At 45.0% G+C, this 21,357-nt stretch overlaps 1 protein-coding gene across 1 annotated transcript in view; it reads right to left on the bottom strand.

The window, feature by feature from the left end:
• Positions 1-2,474: 2,474 nt before the first annotated feature.
• LOC143521224 (uncharacterized) overlaps positions 2,475-21,357 on the bottom strand; it is a 30,599-nt gene continuing 11,716 nt past the window's right edge. The window contains exon 11 of the mRNA XM_077013916.1: positions 2,475-21,303. Within this exon, the coding sequence (XP_076870031.1) occupies positions 6,016-6,822 (807 nt within the window). The 5' untranslated portion in view covers positions 6,823-21,303 and the 3' untranslated portion in view covers positions 2,475-6,015. The remainder of the gene's footprint in view (positions 21,304-21,357) is intronic.

The raw sequence follows: 21,357 nt of genomic DNA, 5'->3' as shown, positions 1-21,357 counted from the left end.
GAGCAATTGACACTGGAGTCCCTCTAAATCCTGGCCTTCAAGTAACTCTTCATTCTTTTACTCTACGTTATAGTCAACCTGCAGATGTATCTGAATACTCTGATCCTTTGGAAGCCTCGGTCCAATATATTGAGAGGACATTTTATATAGAAGTTTGGAGGAGCCCAGTGTTTGATGAAGCCAACGGTGCTCTACCAACTAACATCAGAGATACTGATGCCTGGCTGCAGCTTTTCACTAGAGACGGATATGCTTGTGCTCGACTCTACATCATGAAGCGCTTTAACTCTTTTAAAGATGAATTCTCCGACTCATGGGTCGGATTCTACAGAAATTTCCTTTTTCCAGATAATAATTATAATACGTTCCAGTGGGCCACAAGCTTCTTGAAGGTATCAAAAGATGTCTACAGTGAGGATTATAACTATGAAATCTATGAATATCAGTCTAACATGGCTATTGGACCTGGGGTGCAGTTACGATTCATGTTGGACAACAGCTACAACAATGTGCTAGCTCGCACTAAAGTCTGGGAGCTGTGACAGAAATTATGTCATTCTTGATTAGGTCATGTCATTTAGATTATAAGAGATCATTATGAACTTTATGATTTAGTACATGTCCATTCTGACTAAGCAGAAGGACTACAATAATGAAGTAGTGTGATTCAGAGTAACCATGTTTAGTTCATATTATGCATGTGTGCTATACTGTGACCCAGGTCAGAGAGAGTGCAAAGGGTAAGAGCACTCTATTAACTGGTTGTCACTAGTCTACAATACTTGGGTCATTTAGCTGTCTCTGCATTCGACTGATACATCAGTCTCATATGCGTAAAGCAAAACCTACAGGGTTCTGGATGGGTTTGTTATTTTCAGCTAATATGCGAGGGTCCGTGGTACAGACTGGTCATGTATTCAGGGACTGCATAAAAATTTCAAGTGTCCAATATTTCAGAGTGAACTGTTAAACATTAAATTCGGTGAGTATGTGTGTGAGCACAGGTGAAGATATCGTGCGGAACCAACAGAGAGAAACAGAGCAGGAACCAAACCAAACCCAGTGTTAGGTCATGATACTGTATAGAGTATTGTAATGTTCTCTTACAGGAGCATGCTGAGTCGTGATACTGTATGGAGTATTGTAATGATCTCTTACGGGAGCATGTTGAGTCGTGATACTGTATAGAGTATTGTAATGATCTCTTACGGGAACATGGTGAGTTGTGGAATGTGTAGTGTTGTAATCTCTTACAGATGCACCTGTGATTATGGAGTCACATGTTTCTGGGCGGTGCCTGATGAGTCCACAGCTACAGCTACAAAAGGCTCCCTGGAAGTGCGGACGGGAGGAGAGGGTGGCAGGCTCTCCTCGTTTGTTCTCCCTTTTGGGGGTGATTTTGTTGTATGTCAGCACTCCGGTAGAAAGAGTTGTTAGACTGCCCTTGTTTCCGCGTGTGGTGATTGCTTCTTTGTTTTGCGTAGTTGTATGTTGATTATGTAGTATTTTCTGTTATTCATAGAGTTGTTGTTAAAGTTATAATTTCAATAAGTAGCTTAGCACCTGGTAGGGTAGGCTGCTGATTATTTTATCGCTTCAGTTTTCTTTTCCTTTTTTTTCAGCGTGGGCCTACCTGAAGTCCAGCCGGTGCTAAGCTCGTGCTTGTAACAACCTGCATTTAATACATTCTTTAAATATATTTCGAAACTGCAAAGTTGTTGTTGGTTTTCTTGTTATTGATTCACTCATCTTTCTTTTTTGTTTTACCTGTTAACCGCCTGACCTAGACCAGGCGGTAACACCCAGTGACAGAAACAGACCAGGAACCAAACCAAACCCAGTGAGGAACCAACAGACAGAGACAGAGTTTAACAACTGTGTTGTTAAAAAACAAACAAATGGAATTATTTAATAAACCAGAAAACCATAAACTCCACACAGCTAAATCTAACACTGACTACCCAAGACATAAATGCCTTTTCAGGGAATTCCTAATGCACAAATAGCCTTCGTCTTGCAAAATGTAGTGTAATACCCATCACTGATTTACATTAACATTTAAAACTCTGGAACTAATTGTCACGGTACAGCCCCTGACCCCTCCCCTTTAGGCATATGTTTACGTTGTCTACGTCTAGACGTCTGCGTCTGTGGATATCCGTCAGAGTCTTACACGTCTGAATGTGTACGTGTTCTACGTGCACTGTCGCATCATCTGAAATAAAAGTAATGTGTGCTTATTCATTCTGTGCCGCCTCGTTTTGTTGACGCGCACTCTGCGTCACACTAATGATATTTGTTACTAGGATTGTATACAAATCCTACATTTATTCATACCATTTGTAATGTAATACCATTGATGCAAGCACAGCAAGTATATTGATATTTCTTGTTAAGATTTTATTCAAATCCTTATAGTATTATGTGGTTAATCTCATGAATAAACAATAATACAGGCACCACCATATAGAGAAATTATTAATGATTTCTTACTGCATGTTAACATGTATCAGTCTCATTATGAAATAATAGTTAAAAAGTGCAGTGACCAGTTAAATTAATAAATGCTTTAAATGTAAATTAATGTCAAGAATATTTAGATCTTATAAGGATGGAAGACTTATAGGATGATACCGTTGGTTCAGGTATACAGAACTGACCAACAAGTTATCAGCAGTGAAAAAAAAAACAAATGTAATGAATGAATAAACCATAAAACCAGAAACTCCACACACCTTAAACTAACACTGACTCACCAAGACACATAAATACCTTGATAAGGTCAAATCATCATTAACATTTTAACTAATCAATAGTTTGGACACAAACACCACAGGAGGTTTTATTTATGTATTCCAATATTTCTTTCTAGAATTTATGCGATTAGCCCCTCCTTCTCCTGTCATTCAGTCATGTTTTGTTTTGTTAGCCATGTGTGTCCCTTGTTCCTCCTTGTGTTTTGCAACCCTGCCCACTGGTTAGAGTTTCATGTGTTCCTCGTTTACCCTTGTCTATTTAATCCTGGTGTTTGGTCCTGTGTGTCGCGGTTCGTTGTTGTTGGATGTACTTGCCTTGTTCCTGTTGTTCTGCCATATTGCCCCGTGTTCGTTCGTGTGTTGCTATTGCGGTTGGTTTTGTGTTCTGATTCAGTCATGTCACTTCATCTTGGTTTTGTTACGTGTTCTGACTGCCCATCTGATTCGACCCATGCCTGCCTGTATGAGCCCGAGTTTGGATTTCCCATTAATAAATCTCGCTCTCCTCAGCATTTGTGTCCGCCTCCTTGCTCCGCAGTGCACGCTGCGTTACATTTATACAAATCCTTCATTTATTTATTTGTTGTAACTCAACCGTGACTCATGATGTATGACATACCCTCCCAGACGTCAGTGCGAGCTAGCTCTTTGTTGTAGCTATCTTCCACTATGAATCGTATCTGCGCCCTAGGTCCAATAGCCATGTTAGACTCATATTCATAGATTTCATAGTCATAATCCTCACTGTAGACATATTTTGGTACCTTCAAGAAGCTCGTGGCCCACTGGAAAGTTGCATATTTGTCATTTCTATCCAAGACATTTTTGTAGAATCCGACCCATGAGTTGTAGAATTCATTTTCAAAAGAGTTAAACATTCATGGGTTCTGATTGATTTGTCTATAAAAATAATGTCTCGAAGAGTCAAATTGTAACGTTTCACGGGGTGGGAGGTTAGCAGGAGTGACGCAAATGCAGATTTCAGGGTTTTTTTTTTATAAGAGAGAGTAACAACCAAGACTACAACACAGAAGGCAGGGGGAGCTTTGCTAACACTAAGGAGAGGACACCAACGAAACGGGTAGACAAAACAACAAGGGAAACGTAAACGTAAGATCCTAACAAACCAAGAACAACGTAAGCATAAGACAAGGGAAGCAAGGATACAGGGATAACTCAACAGCATAAACCTTCACTAATAACACAGAGACACCGAGCTACTAACGATTACAAAAGACTAGGGATACACTCAAAGAAAACCTAAACGCTGACATGGGAAAACAAAACAACAAGCGAGGAACAGGAACAGAACAGAGAGGGAGTACAGGGGCAATGACAAGAACAGACCATGGAAAAAAACAGAGGAACAGCGAGGACTCATGTACAGGGAATGAACGACAAGGAAGTGAAACACCGGTGGGGTTATATAACAGAACTGGACGGTGAAACGAGACTCAGGTGTGTGTGTGCTAACGAGGAGGACGTGACAGACAGAGGGAGGACGAATGGGAGCGGGGAGTTAGGCGGGACCAGGGAGGAGGGAGGGGCTAGACGTGACACAAATATTTGCAAATGGTTTGTTCTGTCTAGCCAGGATTTGAATTATTAGTCCAGTGACGAATATACTGTAACTGGTGTGAGAGAAAATAATGGTAAAAATTTGGAGCATCTAGCCCACCATATTGTTTTGGTTTTTGAAGGGTGGTTAATTTGATCTGGGGTTTTTTACCTTTCCTGTAAATTTACTGCTGTATTCAAGGAGGAAAACCAGCCCAAGGGTGGGTTAACAGCTGTCATAGCAAAAAGATAGTTGACTCTGGGAAAAATGTTCATTTTAACAGATGCAATACGGCCAATTAAAGAAAGTGGGAGTTTGTTCCATCGGTTGAGATCCTCTTGGATATTTTGTAGTATTGGTGAAAAATTCTATTTGAATAAGTCCCTTGAATTTGTTGAAATGTTAATTCTGAGGTATTTGATGGTTTGAATAGCATGTTTATAAGGTAACTCCCCAACCTCAGCATTCCAGTCAATACGAGTGAGATGCAGAATCTCCTTGCCAAAACTATTGATAAGATTATGGACTGATGGAAGTGAGGTTGCAGGAGATGTTAAATATAGTAAAATATCATCTGCATATAAACTAATTTTGTGGCAATATGAATTTGGTTGATTCTGAGATGTTACTATTCTGTCTAATGGCTGAGGCTAGTGGTTCAGTGAAAAGTGCGAAAAGGAGTTGTGAAATCGTGCAACCTTGTCTGGTACCTCTGTGTAGGGTGAAGGATTTGGATATTAGATCATTAGTGATTACAGACGCTGAGGGTGTTATTTAAAATTTAAAAATCAAACTCCTTTTCTGCATCTATCTGCACTGACGGTTGTCTTTTGATTGACATACAGGGTAGCCAATCTAACGTCTGAACTTCTGACAACCTACACATGTGGGTTAAACCGTGTTAACTTGTTCAGTTGCTGTGTAGCTAGCCTCCAATTTATTTAAACTAAATACAACAAAGTGTATAAAAATGAGTGCCATAGCTGGTCCGAGTAAGAAGCCTAAAACCTACCACATCCATGCAGAATGGGAGGAGGATTTGTTTTTTTTTGTGTCTTTGCCTCATCTGTCAGTGTGCCGTTGCTTTTCCAAACGGGAAATGTGGAGTGGAATTTTTGAACTGTTCATAAAAACTATGACATTGACTTTCCCCCGAAAAGCGAGCTGAGAAGAGAAAGGTGAAAGAACTAACATCCCAGTTGTCCGAACAGCAGTCATTTTTCTCACATCTGACCACAAAAGCGAAGGCAGCCACCGATTCAGGTGAGACCTTCCAATACGGGGAGATGATAAAAGAGGCATTTGTTGAAGCCTAATTCCTTGTTCCTGGAAAACACGTTAGACACAAACAACGGGACATTCACGAACACACAGACAGGAACATTAATAAACAGAGGCACAAAAGGGAAAAGGGGATTCAGGAGAAACACAGGGATGGACACAAACACAGGCACAGACACACACAAACGGAGCCAGGGTTCCCGCCTGTAGGAGGGCTGTCAGGAGTTGCCATAGGCGGTCCTCCTCCTGCTCCTGCCGCAAACCCTCCTCTGGGTACAGCGTGGCTGGCGGACGCGCTGGGTGCAGCGTGGCTGGCGGACACCTTTGCAGCCCTCTCACTGGGAACGCGACCAGTCTCTCTGGCAGCCTCCGAGGGACGTGCTGCAGGACAGGCCTGCGGATCCCTCTCCCCAGACCCCATCAGGAAACTCCACTTCCCCCTGGTGATTGCTCCCCTGATCTGGCCTCCTGAGCTGTGTACTCTACTTCCATCTCCTCCTCTTCACCGCCCGCACGCCAGATCATTGGCTGTACTGGGGTCTCTGCACGGGAACAGTCCATTGCGCTCCCCTCGGAGGGATAGGGAGAAAAATCCTCCACCGGACCTCTCCTTCCCCTCACGGTCTCACCAGAGTACTCCAAGGGGGGCAGGCTCAAGTCGTCTTCCTCCGTGCAGGGCTCGCCGTCCGAGTACTCGGTGCACTCGGACAGAGGAGGGGTCGCATCCTCTCCCTCTGACTCGGTGGGATCACCCGAGAACACGGAAGGAGGAGGGCCTTCTTCCTCCTCGCTCTCACCGTGGTACTCGGTGGGGGCAGAGTACACGGAAGGAGGAGGGCTTACCTCTTCTTCCTCACCCTCGCCGTAGTACTCGGTGGGGGCCGAGTACATGGACGGAGGGGAGCTCTCCTTCTCTTCGGAGTCCTCCTCCCTCTCAAACCCACTCTCAGGGGTCTTTTCCACCGAGCAGAGCTCTAAGAAGCCTACTGTCAGAGGTGCGGAGTCTCTGTTGGGAGAGCCGTGTCTCTCCTTCCAGATTTGTCGCGCGTCTTGGTGCAACTGCTCCGCCAGTGACTCCACATTGGTGGCCTGAGCCTGACGCAGCAGAAGCGCAACCACGGGATCCTGCCACATCTCATCGAGGGTCACTGGGTTCTCATGGTGATGGGCAGGGGAAGAGGCATGGTGGTGCCTACTGGGCCTCTTCCCCTTCCTCGCGCGTCGCATATCCTGGCATAACTTGGTCGACTCGTATTTCTGTCACGTTGAGCGCTGAGGGAAGGACGAGGCACAAGTCCGACCTTGCACGGCTAACGTCACATTTTATTACACACAAGTAGCGCAGACACTGCATGTATAACATGTAAACATATAACGTAAACTGAATCAAGCAAAGACGAGCACGGGACACTGCGCGAACGCACATTAAATAGACAAACCACATAAGCCCTGAGTGATGACTAGACGTGCTACAGGTGAGACGAATGAACACATTAAGACGCATCCACAACCACGAAGATCCACAGACGCAGATGTCTTGACGTAGACGACAAACACACGCCCAAAGGGGAGGGGTCAGGGGCTGTACCATGACAAAAATACTTTATCCTAAAAGGAAAAAAAGTAAAAAGAAAGAAATGATACACAATATTACATAGTAATAATAATAACTTATATAGAATAATAATAATATAGAAGAAATAAATTTGTTTTGCATTTTTATTGTAGGTAGATTTTGACTTGGTCAACTTATAAGTAGCTCGCAAGCTGAAAATGTGTGGGCACCCCTGGTTTAGATGTAGTGTGTTATTCACATTAATATTTAAAAACTATTATGTTCAAATGAAAATATCCACTGATGTAAAGAATATCCTTCATCATCTGTAAGAGTTTTGTTTCTCAGTAGAAAGCTCTCTTCTTGTGTTCAGCAAATGAGCGGAGGAGTCATGGAGGATCACCAGTTCGAATCTTCAATGAATACTCTGCAAATAACACTCTGCAAAGAAGTGTGTGGCGGAGCACGTGCTCGTAACAAATGAGGAACAAACTACTCTTGAAGCAGAGAGGTTTATTCACACAGGCAGGCTGTACCCAAATGTTTAAAGATAAGAGGGCGCTCCTCTTACTTATACATACACATACCAGTCCTGTGCGTGCAAGCAGCAGGGTGGGCTCATGATGCTAGTCTAACATATGTAATATACTACCATAAATGGAAACAAATGCATTCTTCTCAAGCATGATTGGATAATCTTCTCAAGCAGCCTGTGTGAAAGCATAGCATAATTCATACATGTGCAGCATAACTGACAGGAAACACCTGGAGAGGAAGTGATAAACGGTCTCTGGTACACACACCAAGAACATACAGGAAGAGGGGGAGAGGTGTCAAGCATACATAAGAAGATAAAATATTCCTTCATCATCTAAGAGATGACATCCAGGTGGCACAAGTCCTGTTTCAAAGAGTTGGTTCAGGCCACTTTCAGTGAAAATCCGAGGGTCATGGGTTGACCCAGGCCATTTGGGTACAATATCTAAAATGTTGTATTCTGCATCAAACACAACTTGAGTGTTGATGCTGTGGTACCTCTTCCTGTTCACATAAAGGCTAAAACATACTTGCTGTTAACTACGCGTACGCGTACGCATCATGGCTGCTTCGCGTATCCTGCGTCGGTTTGGCGCGTAGGTCTTGCACGTCCTCCAAAAGTTAACGCGACGCGTACGCGAGGTGCAATACACACAAAACCGCTAGGGGCAGTGTAGCCGCTAACCAGCATCAAAATGGACACAACGATATCCAACGACACAAATTCGCCATTCTCACCACGTCTTTGATTTAACGGCCTTACATACCACCTACGAAGGGATCGCTGTCGTCGTTTTTTCTGCCGTGACCGTAAAATTACCCAAAGGCTAATCTCCTCGAGTGTTGCCATGTTTGCATCGTTAAAATACCGAAGCCCTTTCTACGTTCTGCCCTCTAGTGGATGCCTCCAGTTTCACGCGTTGCACATAGGCTAGTATGTTCTCAGTAACGTTCACAACGCAGCCGGTTGTGTACGCGAACGCATGGGCAAACAGCAAGTATGTTCCAGCCTTAACAATCCTCATTAATGCTGGGAGCAATGATCTTTATGTGATTGCCATCAATTGCACCCACAACTCCTGGAGATCCAGCTATCTGCATAAATGGATGACATGGGGTGTTGTTGGAAAATCAATAAAACGTGTTACAATGTGTGGGGCTGTAAGTGCCATAATTGTTTGCATGACGACTTGGCTAATTGTTGGTTGGGATGGTCCAAAATCATCTGCACTACACTGCTGCATTTTTCCTGTAGCAAGAAAACGAAGCTGGGATGGTGTTGCTGCATGTAGTTGAAGGTGAGATGACATCTCTCACCAAGTTAGTGACAAAGATGATTCCTGCTCTGTCCAGTCTATATTGTTTGATTAATTGAAAGTCATCAAACATTTCCAAGACATTCTTCCTCTCTTGGAAGGTTCGCACACGTCTCGGTCTTCTCAGTGCCATCTCAGCCCCCTGGTGGCAACTCTTAACAACTTAAGAGTCCTCTGGAGCAGTCTTACCTTTTCGGGAGAGTAAGAGTGATTCTTATACTTGAGAGTTTTGATATCTGGCACTTACACTTAACTCTGTGAGTAGGAGCAAATCTAAGAAAATATTTCACCACTTTCTGTGGGTTCTCTACGGTGGCCCTGAAAGCCCATTTAGATGCAAGCGAAAAACGCGCTGCAAATACACAAAGCAAATGCATCAAAATGACAACTACATTTCGGAAACGCACTGCAAATTCAGAAACACTGCAAAACCAGACACAATACAATGGAAGTGTGTTATGACCATATCTTTTTACATGTTCGAGGGAAGCCATTATGTTACAGGGAGGCAGTCCAGTCCACGTTCCACTCCAGGAATCCCTGATGTCCCTGGGAACATCAAGTGATGAGGAAACGGGAGGATCCCCAGTTGAGAACCAGCCTTGCCAACATTGTGTTTAGAGTTTGTGATAATTAAGATATTGATATACCATGTATGACCTTGTGGATTTGTATTTTGGATTTGCGTGACCCTTGAGTATAATTTGTATAGAGTTGTATTTTATATATATATAAGTTAAAAAGTAGTGCCACATTTACAAATGGTTCGGTAGATTGTTTCCATGATATGTTGAATATGTTGAACAAAGCTATTTACAGTGTATGTTACATAATATTGCATGTGGGAAGTATTTTACATGGGTTGTATTGCACATGAGTTGGGAATTTACATTATTGTTGCCATTATTTACATGTTGTTCAGTGCAGTGTTGGCTCTTGGGTAAAAGCCGTCTATGAGCCTACTTGTTCGGGTTTTGAGCAACCTGTACCGTCGGTCTGAGGGTAACGGGTCAAACAGGTGATTGCTGGGGTGGGATGTGTCCGTGGTGGTACTGACCGCCCTTCTGAGGTAGTGAGAGGTGGCAATGTCCTCCAGGCTGGGCAGGGAGCAACCAGTGATCCCCTGGGCCGTGTTGATCACCTCTGCACAGCTTTTTTATCTGCTGCTGAGCACTCTCCATACCATGCCATGAGGAATGTGGGCGTGGTGATGGGGAACAGCTGAGCAGCAATCAGATGACATTCCTGACATTCTTCCTCCCTAAGTTAATGTTACGATTGAAAGACACGGAGAGGGATCCTTGTGCAAAAGCTCGAGGCTTTTATTTAAAAAGACAGACACAGTAGTAGCATACGATAGAGCAACGTCAGTGTGATGGGTAACTCTCGTCGCTACGCAGCAGTGGTCAATCCATGGTCATGACGGGTAGGCAGAGTCTGTAAGGTATCCAAGGGCTAGGCAGGAGACGAGGTCTAGGGAACAAGCAGAGGCCGGTACACAGGATAATCAACACTAGGGAATAACGCTCGGTATGCAACATGGTTGGCAATACTTCGCGTTTGGCAAGTGGAGCAGAAGGGTATAAGTAGTGTAGAATGTGGGCGTGGTGATGGGGAACAGCTGAGCGGAAGTGTATAAGTATGTGAGGAATGGGGGCGTGATGATGGGGAACAGCTGAGCAGAGTGGCAATCAGGTGACATTTCTGACAGTTAAAGCTATAATGAAATACACAAGCAGTGAGATCGTATGAGCCATTAAGAAGCCTCAAATAGAAATCTATACTGGGAAAATTGTTATATTATTTTATGTATTTAATTATTATTAATATAAATACTATTACCGCAAAACAAAATTAAGTGAAAGGGATTTTCCTTTAACATGTTTATTTAACCGACTTTCTCTCCAGTAAGCGCTATATCGATACATCAGTGCAGAAGGGAGGCATATCCGGAGTACCGGGTTGCGTAGAGCATACAGGAGTGGTGACTCAGCTTATCAGAGAAGCCCGGGAGAATAAGGGAGACCTGGCAGTGCTTTGGCTTGACTAGGCTAACGCCTGTGGCTCTATCCCCCATAAATTGGTCCAGATAACCCTGGATAGGCACCATTTGCCAGGTCAGGTGGTTTAACTTATAATGAACTACTACGACCAGTTCAACATGAGAGTGTCATCAGGGTCCATAACATCAGAGTGGCACAGAGTGGAGGTTCGGATCGTCACAGGCTGCACCATCTCTGTGATCCTGTTTGCTTTAGCAATGATCATGCTTGTTAAGTCCGCCGAAATTCAGTGTCGGGGCCGAAAGACCAAAATGGGAGTGCGCCAACCACCAATCGGGGCGTTCATGGATGACCTGACTATTACCAATGAGTCAGTACCAGGGAGTAGGTGGATCCTGAAAGGAGCTGGAGGAGCTGTGTGGATGGGCAAGTATGAGGTTCGAGCCCGAAAAATCAAGGTCACTGGTGTTTAAGAGGGGCAAAGTCATGGACAGGTTCCACTTCAGCATCGGAGGCGCAGTAATCCCAACTGAGAAACCAGTGAAGAGCCTTGGCAAGGTATTTAACAGCAGCCTGAAGGATTCAGCATCGGCTCAGGAAACCTGTCAGGAGCTGGAGAGCTGGTTGAGAGCAGTGGACCGGTCTGGGCTACCCGGTAAGTTCAAGGCTTGAATCTACCAACATGGCATCCTGCCTAGGGTACTTTGGCCTCTGCTCATCTACGAGGTTCCCATCTCAATCGTGGAGGGCTTAGAGAGGAAAGTAAGCAGCTTCCTTAGGAGGTGAAAAGTCATATGGTCTGAGCTGTGGCGGGCGAAGCCACAGCACATAAATTTCCTTGTCCAGGCAGTATACGACATACTGCCTAGCCCATCAAACCAATTGTCCAGAGTGGCCAGACAGAGGCACGCTGGAGGACACCCTGAGCTGCTGTCCAGTACACCTGGCGCCACAACCAGGTCCTGAGACCCACCGTGGAAGCCATCAGCAGGGGAATCAGCAGCAGTAGACGGTCCCGTTCCACCACCCAGAGGATCGCCTTCGTGAAGGCTGGGAAAAACAGCAGGAGCCAGGAACACACCAGGACTTCTGGTGACAGAGATAGATTGGCAGCTGTCTGTTGACCTGGAGAAGCAGCTGAAGTTCCCCCAGCACACTGTCACACCCTGAGGCCAGATATCCTACTGGTCTCAGAGGAGACGAAGATCATCATTCTGATGGAGCTGACAGTGCCATGGGAGGACAGACTGGATGAGGCCCACAAGAGGAAGAGGACCAAGTACGAGGGGCTGGTCATTGACTGCCGCAAGCAGGGATGGAAGGCAAAGTGTATGCCCACTGAGGTTGGCTGTAGAAGATTTGCAGGCCAATCACTCTACAAAACCTTGAGTGCACGGGGCATTACCAGCATGGAGAGGAGAAGAGCTATCAAGAACATCACGGAGGAAGCAGAGAAAGCCTCAAGATGGCCCTGGATCAGGAGAGGTGATCCATGGGGAGTAGCGAAGGCCACCTGAACACAAGCCGGGTCTGATCAACCATGGCTGGTTCGCCTGGGCGAGGGTGTCTGATGTTGAAAGACCCAAAACCCGATGATCCCAGGTTACATCACTGATGATGTGTTCAGGAGCATCCTTGAGATGTATTTTACCAACAGAAAATCAACAATAGAATAAAGAATGCAACAAATGTGTAATTAACAAATTAAAGATTAGCTTCTTGCTGGTGCCAGGCGGAAGTAGTCCTTAAGGCATTTTTCGACCTCTGCTTTCGTCGGAGCTGATAGCACTGGGTTCTTCACTGCTTCACTTTGAACGTAAGTTGTTACCGGGCGGGGTGTAAAATGGACAGAAATTAAGTATTATATCGCAATTGATTGATCACCAGTGGTTGGCGCCAGAGCGAACTAGTAATTCATTGAATCATAGATATGGATCAGAGGTAAATAAACTAGATTTTTTTTCGGCGTGAGAAATCGGATGTGTGGCGTGAGAGCGTGTGAAGACGGTCAAATGCGTGTGTCTCACGCTCAATGCGTGAGAGTTGACAACCCTGTTATTTACCCATGTAGTTATTGTCCATTTATTTATTTATTTATTTATTTGGATCTCCCTATGGGTATTATGCTTCTTATCCTGTGTTTACCCCTGGTTTTAACACTTCAAGCAATGATTTTATTTCTCTTACTCTATGTGGTATGAAATAGTTTGGGCAGGAATGATCCCTCAAGTTTTTGTATGCCCTGCCCCCTGAAACACAGGTGTTGGGACAGAGAAATCACAAAGATCCCTCTGACTTTCTTGAAATGATCCCTCGAAGTTGTCACGGTACGGCGGTCCCCTACTGGTCGCCCCCGTCTACAGCAGCAGCTTGTCCTGTGGGTGTGGCGTTGTGTTCGTCCCTCAGGTGGGCGGAGCCCGCGATCCGTCTCACCTGAGGGTCGTTTGTTCGTCTATATATGTCTTGTCTTTGTACCAGTTGACTGCTGGTTATTATATCCTTAATTCGGATCAGTTCACGGGTTTTGGTTTGCGCACTTTACATATTAAACCATCCTATTTCCCTGAGACTTGGCGTGATCGCTTCCATTTATTTTCGCTCACCCTGCCCGTCACAGAATAACCAGCCACCTTCGGAAGCCGCCAGTCTCCTTTACTTTCTCCTTCGTTCGTGGTCATGTCTCGTGGTAAGTGTTTGTCTGCGTGGTGTTTTGTGTGAAGAGCTTCGCCGTGCTTATGTGTTTTGTGTATGTGTGTAGCACGGCGAGGACCAGGGCAGTCTGCCCTGGGAAAGCTCTTCCTGTACATTGTTTGTCTGTCTGAAGAGTTTCGCCGTGCATTAGTGTTGTGAGTGGCACGGCGAAGACCGGGGCGTCTTCCCCGGGAAACTCTTCATGTTGTGTGAGTGTAAAGTGTGTACGTGTGAACGGGCGTCTGGATCAGTGTGCGTGCTCGTGGTGTTGAATGTTCAATGTTTTGTGTAAAGCGCGGAAGCCGCTCCTCACTGTCGCCTCGCTCCCCGTTGTGTTGTGTTTCATGTGGGGAGTGACTGCGAACACGAGCGGCGCGTCGCTGTTATGTGTTTAAACCGAGCGCGCATGTGTGGGTCTCGTCCGTTCGTCGTCTGTACACCGTTTTTGTCTAGTCTTTGCGTGTGTGTTGTTATTGCGTGCCCGTGATTATGTTGTGTGTAATTCCACACATGCTCCTCCCCCTTGAGTGTGTGTTGGGGGTGGACCAGTGATGGTCCCATGCCACGGGGAGTGGCACGGAGGGCGTCGCTCCTGAGGGAGGCCCTGACCAGGAACGTGGGGGGTTCTCCTGAGCAGGTGGAGGTCCCCTGCTAAGACGGAGACCCCTCCCCCATTGTAAGGGGGATCAGGGCAGTGCGCGTCTATGTTTTGTGTTGGTGTGTGTGGGTGTGTGTGTGCATTTTGTGTTTTATGTGCAGGTGCTTCTCCCTGGCGGTGGATCGTGGCAGTCCTGGACCTTGTGGGGGTCTCCAGCCGGCAGGAGCCCCCTTATGTTGTGGGGTGACCGGAGCCCGGTCGGAAAGAGCCCCTCCCTAGAGGGCTGGGGCCCCCGGATGTTTGGGGACGATAGGGCTCTGGTCCGAAGAGCTCCTGCTGAAGATGGAGATCCTCCCTCCTGCTCGGGGTGACCAGGAGGCCCTTGGGGGCTGTTCCCCAGCCCGCGATAAGGGTGCTCTGGGCCTCGGTCTCTGGCGCTCCTGGGTTTGGTGGAGGAGTCCACCTCGTAAAGTCAGGCTCCGGCTGGGGTGGCCCCTAGCAGAAGGCAGGGGCCAGCTCCGAGAGGAGGTAGGTCCAGGAGGTGACTTAGCCACGCCCCAGGGAGGTAACCTGCACACATACACCCCGGACGGACACGGAGCCATGGCCCGCCGTCCTCGCACCTGTGGGGCTATGCGGCTTAAGGCCGGTTAGGGCGTGAGGGCTCTGTGACCGACCGGGGCGTGGTTTTGTCTTGTTGACGGCCCAGTCGGTCCAGGGTCCCGCCCAGGTAGGCGAGCTAACCTGTGTTTGTGTTTTGTGTTTCAGCTCCGGGACTACAGGGGGTGTGTCCCTTGTCCCTGCCTGCCTGCCCCTTTGTTTTGTGTGCTGCTGCTGTAGGCCGCACAGCCGGTGGAGGGGAGTGCGGCTTGGAGGGGGGATCTGTCACGGTACGGCGGTCCCCTACTGGTCGCCCCCGTCTACAGCAGCAGCTTGTCCTGTGGGTGTGGCGTTGTGTTCGTCCCTCAGGTGGGCGGAGCCCGCGATCCGTCTCACCTGAGGGTCGTTTGTTCGTCTATATATGTCTTGTCTTTGTACCAGTTGACTGCTGGTTATTATATCCTTAATTCGGATCAGTTCACGGGTTTTAGTTTGCGCACTTTACATATTAAACCATCCTATTTCCCTGAGACTTGGCGTGATCGCTTCCATTTATTTTCGCTCACCCTGCCCGTCACAGAAGTGCAACAGCTCGGTGGCAGAAATGGACTTTCTGTCTCTTAAAATACTATGAAAAATCACTTGGAGTGGATGGGCTGGTGCTAGAAATGTTAAACTTGTTGGAAATACATGTATGAACCCATCGTTGTGAAACAATAAAACACTGAAAACAAAAAAAAAACAGTTTATCCCCGCTTTCATGTAGTGTACCGGGATACTGCTTTTCCCGATCTTTTGCCGTTATTTTCGTCGGCAAGTGTGAAACGTTCGCCTCTCATGCTGCTTTCAGTCTGCTCCTCTTGAACGTATACACGGAAGTAAGGCGGGAGTTTGTCGACGTCACATCAAGACGACAACAGTGATTGGTCAAATTTGCGGGAAAGTTGCGGTGATTGGCTGAAGTTGCAACACCTCCCTGAATTTGCAGGGTTTGCTTTAATTTGCGTTGAAGTTGCAAATCGCAACATCGCGAATTTCTGGAGGGGCTGGTAAATGTTAGCCAGTTAGCAAAGTTACTTACTTTCGTAAACGGTGAACAGGAGTACTCGGTGGAAGAGCGGTGTCATCGGCTATAGCTCACAAAACCGTTGAGTGTCCGTTAACTGGTTAGCTCGCTGTTACGTAGGGCTACGCCCCCTCTCCTAGCTGTCACTCCGGTTTCCCTGTTCCTCATGTCTGTGTTGTTCCCTGCTCCTGGATCCTGCCCTGCTCGTCTGTTTCTATGGTTTCCCCTCATCTGCCACGCCCGTGTCGTCATTGTTATCACCTGTTTGTAGTATAGTCCTTGTATTTCCCATGTCGATCATCGGTTGTTTTGTGCTCTGAGTTGGTTCTTGCTTTGTTTATTCAGTCTGTGTGGTACTTCGTCTATTGGCTCATTTGGTGTTTTGGTGTTCTTTGTCCCCGATCTCCATGTGTTCCTGCCTGGTTTGTGTGTTCTCCTTGTTGTAGTAAGTCATGCCTGTGTACATTTCGTGTTCGGACTGCCCACCCGATATGACCCCCGCCTGCTATTACGACTCTGTTTATGGAATTCCCTTGAATAAATCTCGCTTTTCTCAGCGTTTGTGTCCACCTCTGCTCTGCGTCGCGCAGAACGTCACACTCACGCTAGCTTTTTTAATTCGCCACGAAGATTCCAACAATCTCACGCACATTAGTGTTTCGCACTTAAACATACTATCAGATAACTCTAAATAATAATGTTTAATCAACAAGCATCATTACTGGCAACCTTAGACTGTTAGCCCATAGGAGATACACTAGGATAGTCATACATGTAGGGGCCAACGATATACGTCTGCGGCAGTCAGAAGTGACTAAGGCTAATGTTAAAGAGGTGATTAAATTAGCCCAGACGATGTCCAATGCCGTAATCTGCTCTGGCCCCATCCCAATGCTGCGTGGTGATGAGCAATACAGCAGGCTCACGTCGTTAAACCACTGGATGTCCAAGTGGTGCTCCGAAAATCAAGTGGGCTTTATTAATAATTGGAAAGAGTTCGAGGGTAAGCCTGGTCTTTTAGGCAGAGACGGTGTCCACCCCACCCGGGATGGCGCCGCCTTGTTATCCTGTAGCATAGCCCATAGCCTGTTAGTTAGTCGGCAGAGTAGTACTAGGAGCTGATGACTAACCAGAGTCGCGACCAGGCCGCAGACTAACGGGCTAAACCTGTCTGCGAGCTGCTTAGAGGCGTCACCAAGTTCCCATAGGATTGAGACTGTGTCTGTGCCCCGGGTTAAACTAAATCATAAGAAAATAGTTCGCCCTAAGTTCTTAACTAATATTCAGACTTCACATCCAATTATTACCTATATGACCGAGGATCCACTGACAAGGGCTTTTACTTCTATATTGAACTCTGTCGGCATTATACAAAACGTAGTAGGACCTACACATTATCAAAATCATACCCTAGATTTAAACTTAACGCTGGGTATCGACGTAGATAATATAAATATACTTCCGCAAACCGTAGCAATCTCTGATCACTATTTAGTCCAATTCAATCTTCACCTTAAGATAAATACCCGCTCGTCTCCTCGGCAGTGTATAAAGCGCTTGATAAATTCATCAACAGCAACACAGTTTATTGAAACCCTCCCTGATTTAACTGCTTTAGCTAATTCGCCATCCGATCCAGGAAAGTTAGATAGTCTAACTGACTGCTTAGAGAATACATGCAGATCAGCTCTAGATATAGTAGCTCCACTAAAATATAAAAAGGCTAGATCCAAAACGCTCGCCCCGTGGTACACTGACCAAACTAGAAACTTAAAACAAATAGCATGTAAATTAGAGCGGAAATGGCGATCTACTGAGTTGGAAGTATTCCACTGTGCCTGGAAGGATAGCATTATTGACTACAAACGGGCACTCACTAAAGCACGCTCAGCATACTTAGCCTCACTGATAGAGAAAAATAAAAACAATCCTAGATTTCTTTTTAATACTATTTCTAAACTTACAAAAAATCAAGCAGGCGCAGAACCTCAGATTCCAGTAAACTTCACTAGTAATGTATTTATAGATTTCTTTGATAATAAAATAGAGAATATTAGACAAAATATAAAACCTTTTATTAGCAATACAACTGGTATGTCATCTGGTTTGGTTGATATTGATTTAAATTACATACCGGGAGAAAAACTTGATGCTTTTCATCCACTCCCACAATCAGAATTAGAGAAAATTATTTCTTCCTTAAATTGTACTACCTGCACTCTAGATTCAGTTCCTTCAAAGTTATTAAAAGAGGTATTACCAGCTGTAACTGAACTTCTTCTAACTATAGTTAACTCATCCATTACAATATATCACATGCCCAAATCATGTAAATTAGCAGTTATTAAACCTCTGATCAAGAAACCAAATCTTGATCCGACTGTGCTATCTAATTATAGACCCATTTCGAACACATAATTTATATCTAAGATCATAGAAAAAGCTGTTGCCCAGCAATTATGCCTATATCTGCATAGGAATCACATATTTGAAAAGTTCCAATCTGGCTTTAGGCCCCATCACAGTACTGAAACAGCATTAGTCAAAGTAACAAATGATCTCCTCCTTGCTTCAGATCAAGGCCATGTATCACTGTTAGTGCTTCTTGATCTTAGTGCAGCTTTTGACACAATTGATCATAGGATCTTGCTAAAGCGGTTAGAATGCTGGGAGTCTCAGGCACAGCCCTTTCATGGTTTAACTCTTACTTGACAAACCGCCATCAGTTTGTAGAGCTCAATAATATTCCATCCAAACGTACAATAGTTAAATATGGGGTCCTGCAAGGCTCCATCTTAGGACCACTATTATTTACATTATATATGCTACCATTGGGCACAGTTATAAACAAACATGGTGTCAATTTTCACTGCTATGCAGATGACACTCAACTTTACATATCAGCCAAACCTGATGACAAACTCAGTTTAGGAAAAATTGAGGCCTGTGTAAGAGATATTAAATGCTGGATGTCTCTAAACTTCCTCCAATTAAATGAGGACAAAACAGAAGTTCTCCTTGTGGGCCCTAAGACCGCAAGACAGAAAATTCCAGATCTAATGCTTAGTCTCGCAGACTACCCCATTACACCTGGCACAGTAGCCAAAAACCTAGGCATCATACTCGACTCTGACCTATCGTTTGATAAATACATAGATAATACTACTAGGATAGCTTTTCTACATCTCCGCAACATTGCCAAGTTAAGAAATGCATTATCACAGGATGATGCAGAAAAATTGGTGCACACCTTTGTTAGCTCCAGATTAGACTACTGTAATTCACTACTGTCAGGATGTTCAATAGGAATCTAAATAAACTTCAAATAGTTCAAAATGCCGCAGCCAGAGTTCTGACCAGAACTAGAAAATATCAGCATATTAGACCAGTCCTATCAGCCCTGCATAGGCTCCCAGTTAAATTCCGTATTGATTTTAAAATTCTATTATTAACTTATAAAGCACTGCACGGGCTTGCTCCTGAATACCTCCAGGAACTTATTTCCTATTATGAACCCCCACGTCCACTAAGATCACAGGGTGCTGGTCTTTTATTAGTTCCACAAATTAATAAGGTAACAGCAGGGGGAAGAGCCTTTTCTTGTAAGGCCCCCCAGCTTTGGAACAACCTTCCAAAATGCGTACGGCACTCTGACACAGTCAATCTTTAAGTCTAGGTTGAAAACCCACCTATTTAGTTTAGCGTTTGATAATTAACATCCCCCCTTAGATAAAGGTACAGATCCAGGGGTTCATAGACGAAGGGTTTTATGGTAGACTGGGGCGCTGGTGCTGTCGTCCTGTCACTGCTCGTGGTCACTCAAGTTTGTTGACAGTGCAGTGGATGGATGCCATTGTCTCAGAATGCCCCCAAGCCTATGTTGCCTTCTGGTTCTGCCTTTTTAGCTAGGCTGTAATAGTTTAACTTAATGCTGGAGTTGTTGCCACACTCCAGAAAAGTTTATTATTTCACCTGTCCTATATATGTCCTCATACAGAGCTAATTTTCCCTGTTTTATTTTCTCCACATGGCTGTCCCCCTGCTCGAGGAAAAATGAGATGAGGAGAGACAAGCGATCCATCCAGTGCCAGCCACCTACTGCCTGACCGGATAGCTTACACCATGATGGACATTATTACATATTTTCCTTTTCTTTATTTCTTTCTGTCTAAATTGTTGTTGTTGTTGTCATGGTGACCGGTGTCGGCCAGAGGAGGATGGATTCCCCCCCTGAGTCTTTGTTCCTCTCAAGGTTTCTTCCTCATGCAAAAAAAACTAGGGAGTTTTTCCTTACCACTGTCGCCCTTGGCTTGCTCACTGGGGGCTCGGCACTTGTAAAGCTGCTTTGTGACAACAACTGTTGTAAAAAGCGCTATATAAATAAAATTTGATTGATTGATTGATTACTAAGTGTTTCATACTTCATTGATGTCACTTTTATGAACTGGTGATACTGCGGCAACGCACTGTGGTTCTGTCTGAAGTGCAAGTTAATAAAGGGTTTATAGTATTAACTACCTTCCATCGTGGTGTTTCGCTCCTACAATACGAAACTCAGCGGCGTGGTGAAAGGCAGTTATTGGATGGACATAACTTTTTGCATGTCGCAATCATATGTCAATGTTAAACAGTCACGGAATCTGAGCTGTCAAATTTCAGATCAGGTTTAAATGTAAAAAAAACACAGTATATGCGTAGACATCTGCAGCACGATGATAATATCATCAATGGAAGATCAATCCAAAAAGAACAAGATGTTGCGACCTTTTCCAGATGTATTGGAGATGTATGTGTGCTAGCTGTCAAATTGCAGAACGGATGAAGATGTAAAGAAGACGTATATGCGTAGACATCTGCAACACAATGATAATAAGACTTACGACCTTGTCCAGACGTATTGGAGACGTATATGTGCTATCAAGGACACGGCCCTATCACATATTACAGGGGCTTTAAAATATATAGGAGGTTCATAAATTAATGTAGCATATTGTGTGTCTGAGAGCTACCTTTAAAGTTTTAAAGTCTCTTCAGATGGACTTGAGTGTCAGATGGACTTGAGTGGGACAGAGTGTGTCCTTTTTACATATAACACATAGTTTCCTGGAGTACTGGTGGTTGCAGGCTTCCCTAGTAAGGCAGGGGTAATTTCTATGGGTAGTGACTTTCTGAACACTAAACGTTGCATAACAGTGTTTAGTGAGAGGCCAGTACTCACACCCCTTCAGACATTTTCATCCATTAGGCGTGAAGGGTGGATCCTTGTTAATGTTCAGTTACCTTACGGGAAGAGAAGCCCGTTTACCTGCGTTCATCACTTCATGTTTGAACCGTATGACCATCTGTATGGGGTTGGTATTAAACATTAACTCCTGACAAACACACACAGACAAACA

This window comes from Brachyhypopomus gauderio, chromosome 1 (assembly GCF_052324685.1).
Source record: "Brachyhypopomus gauderio isolate BG-103 chromosome 1, BGAUD_0.2, whole genome shotgun sequence".
In the NCBI taxonomy this organism is placed as follows: domain Eukaryota; kingdom Metazoa; phylum Chordata; class Actinopteri; order Gymnotiformes; family Hypopomidae; genus Brachyhypopomus; species Brachyhypopomus gauderio.
Note: the sequence above shows the minus strand (reverse complement) of the source record. Positions and strands in the feature narration are given on the sequence as shown.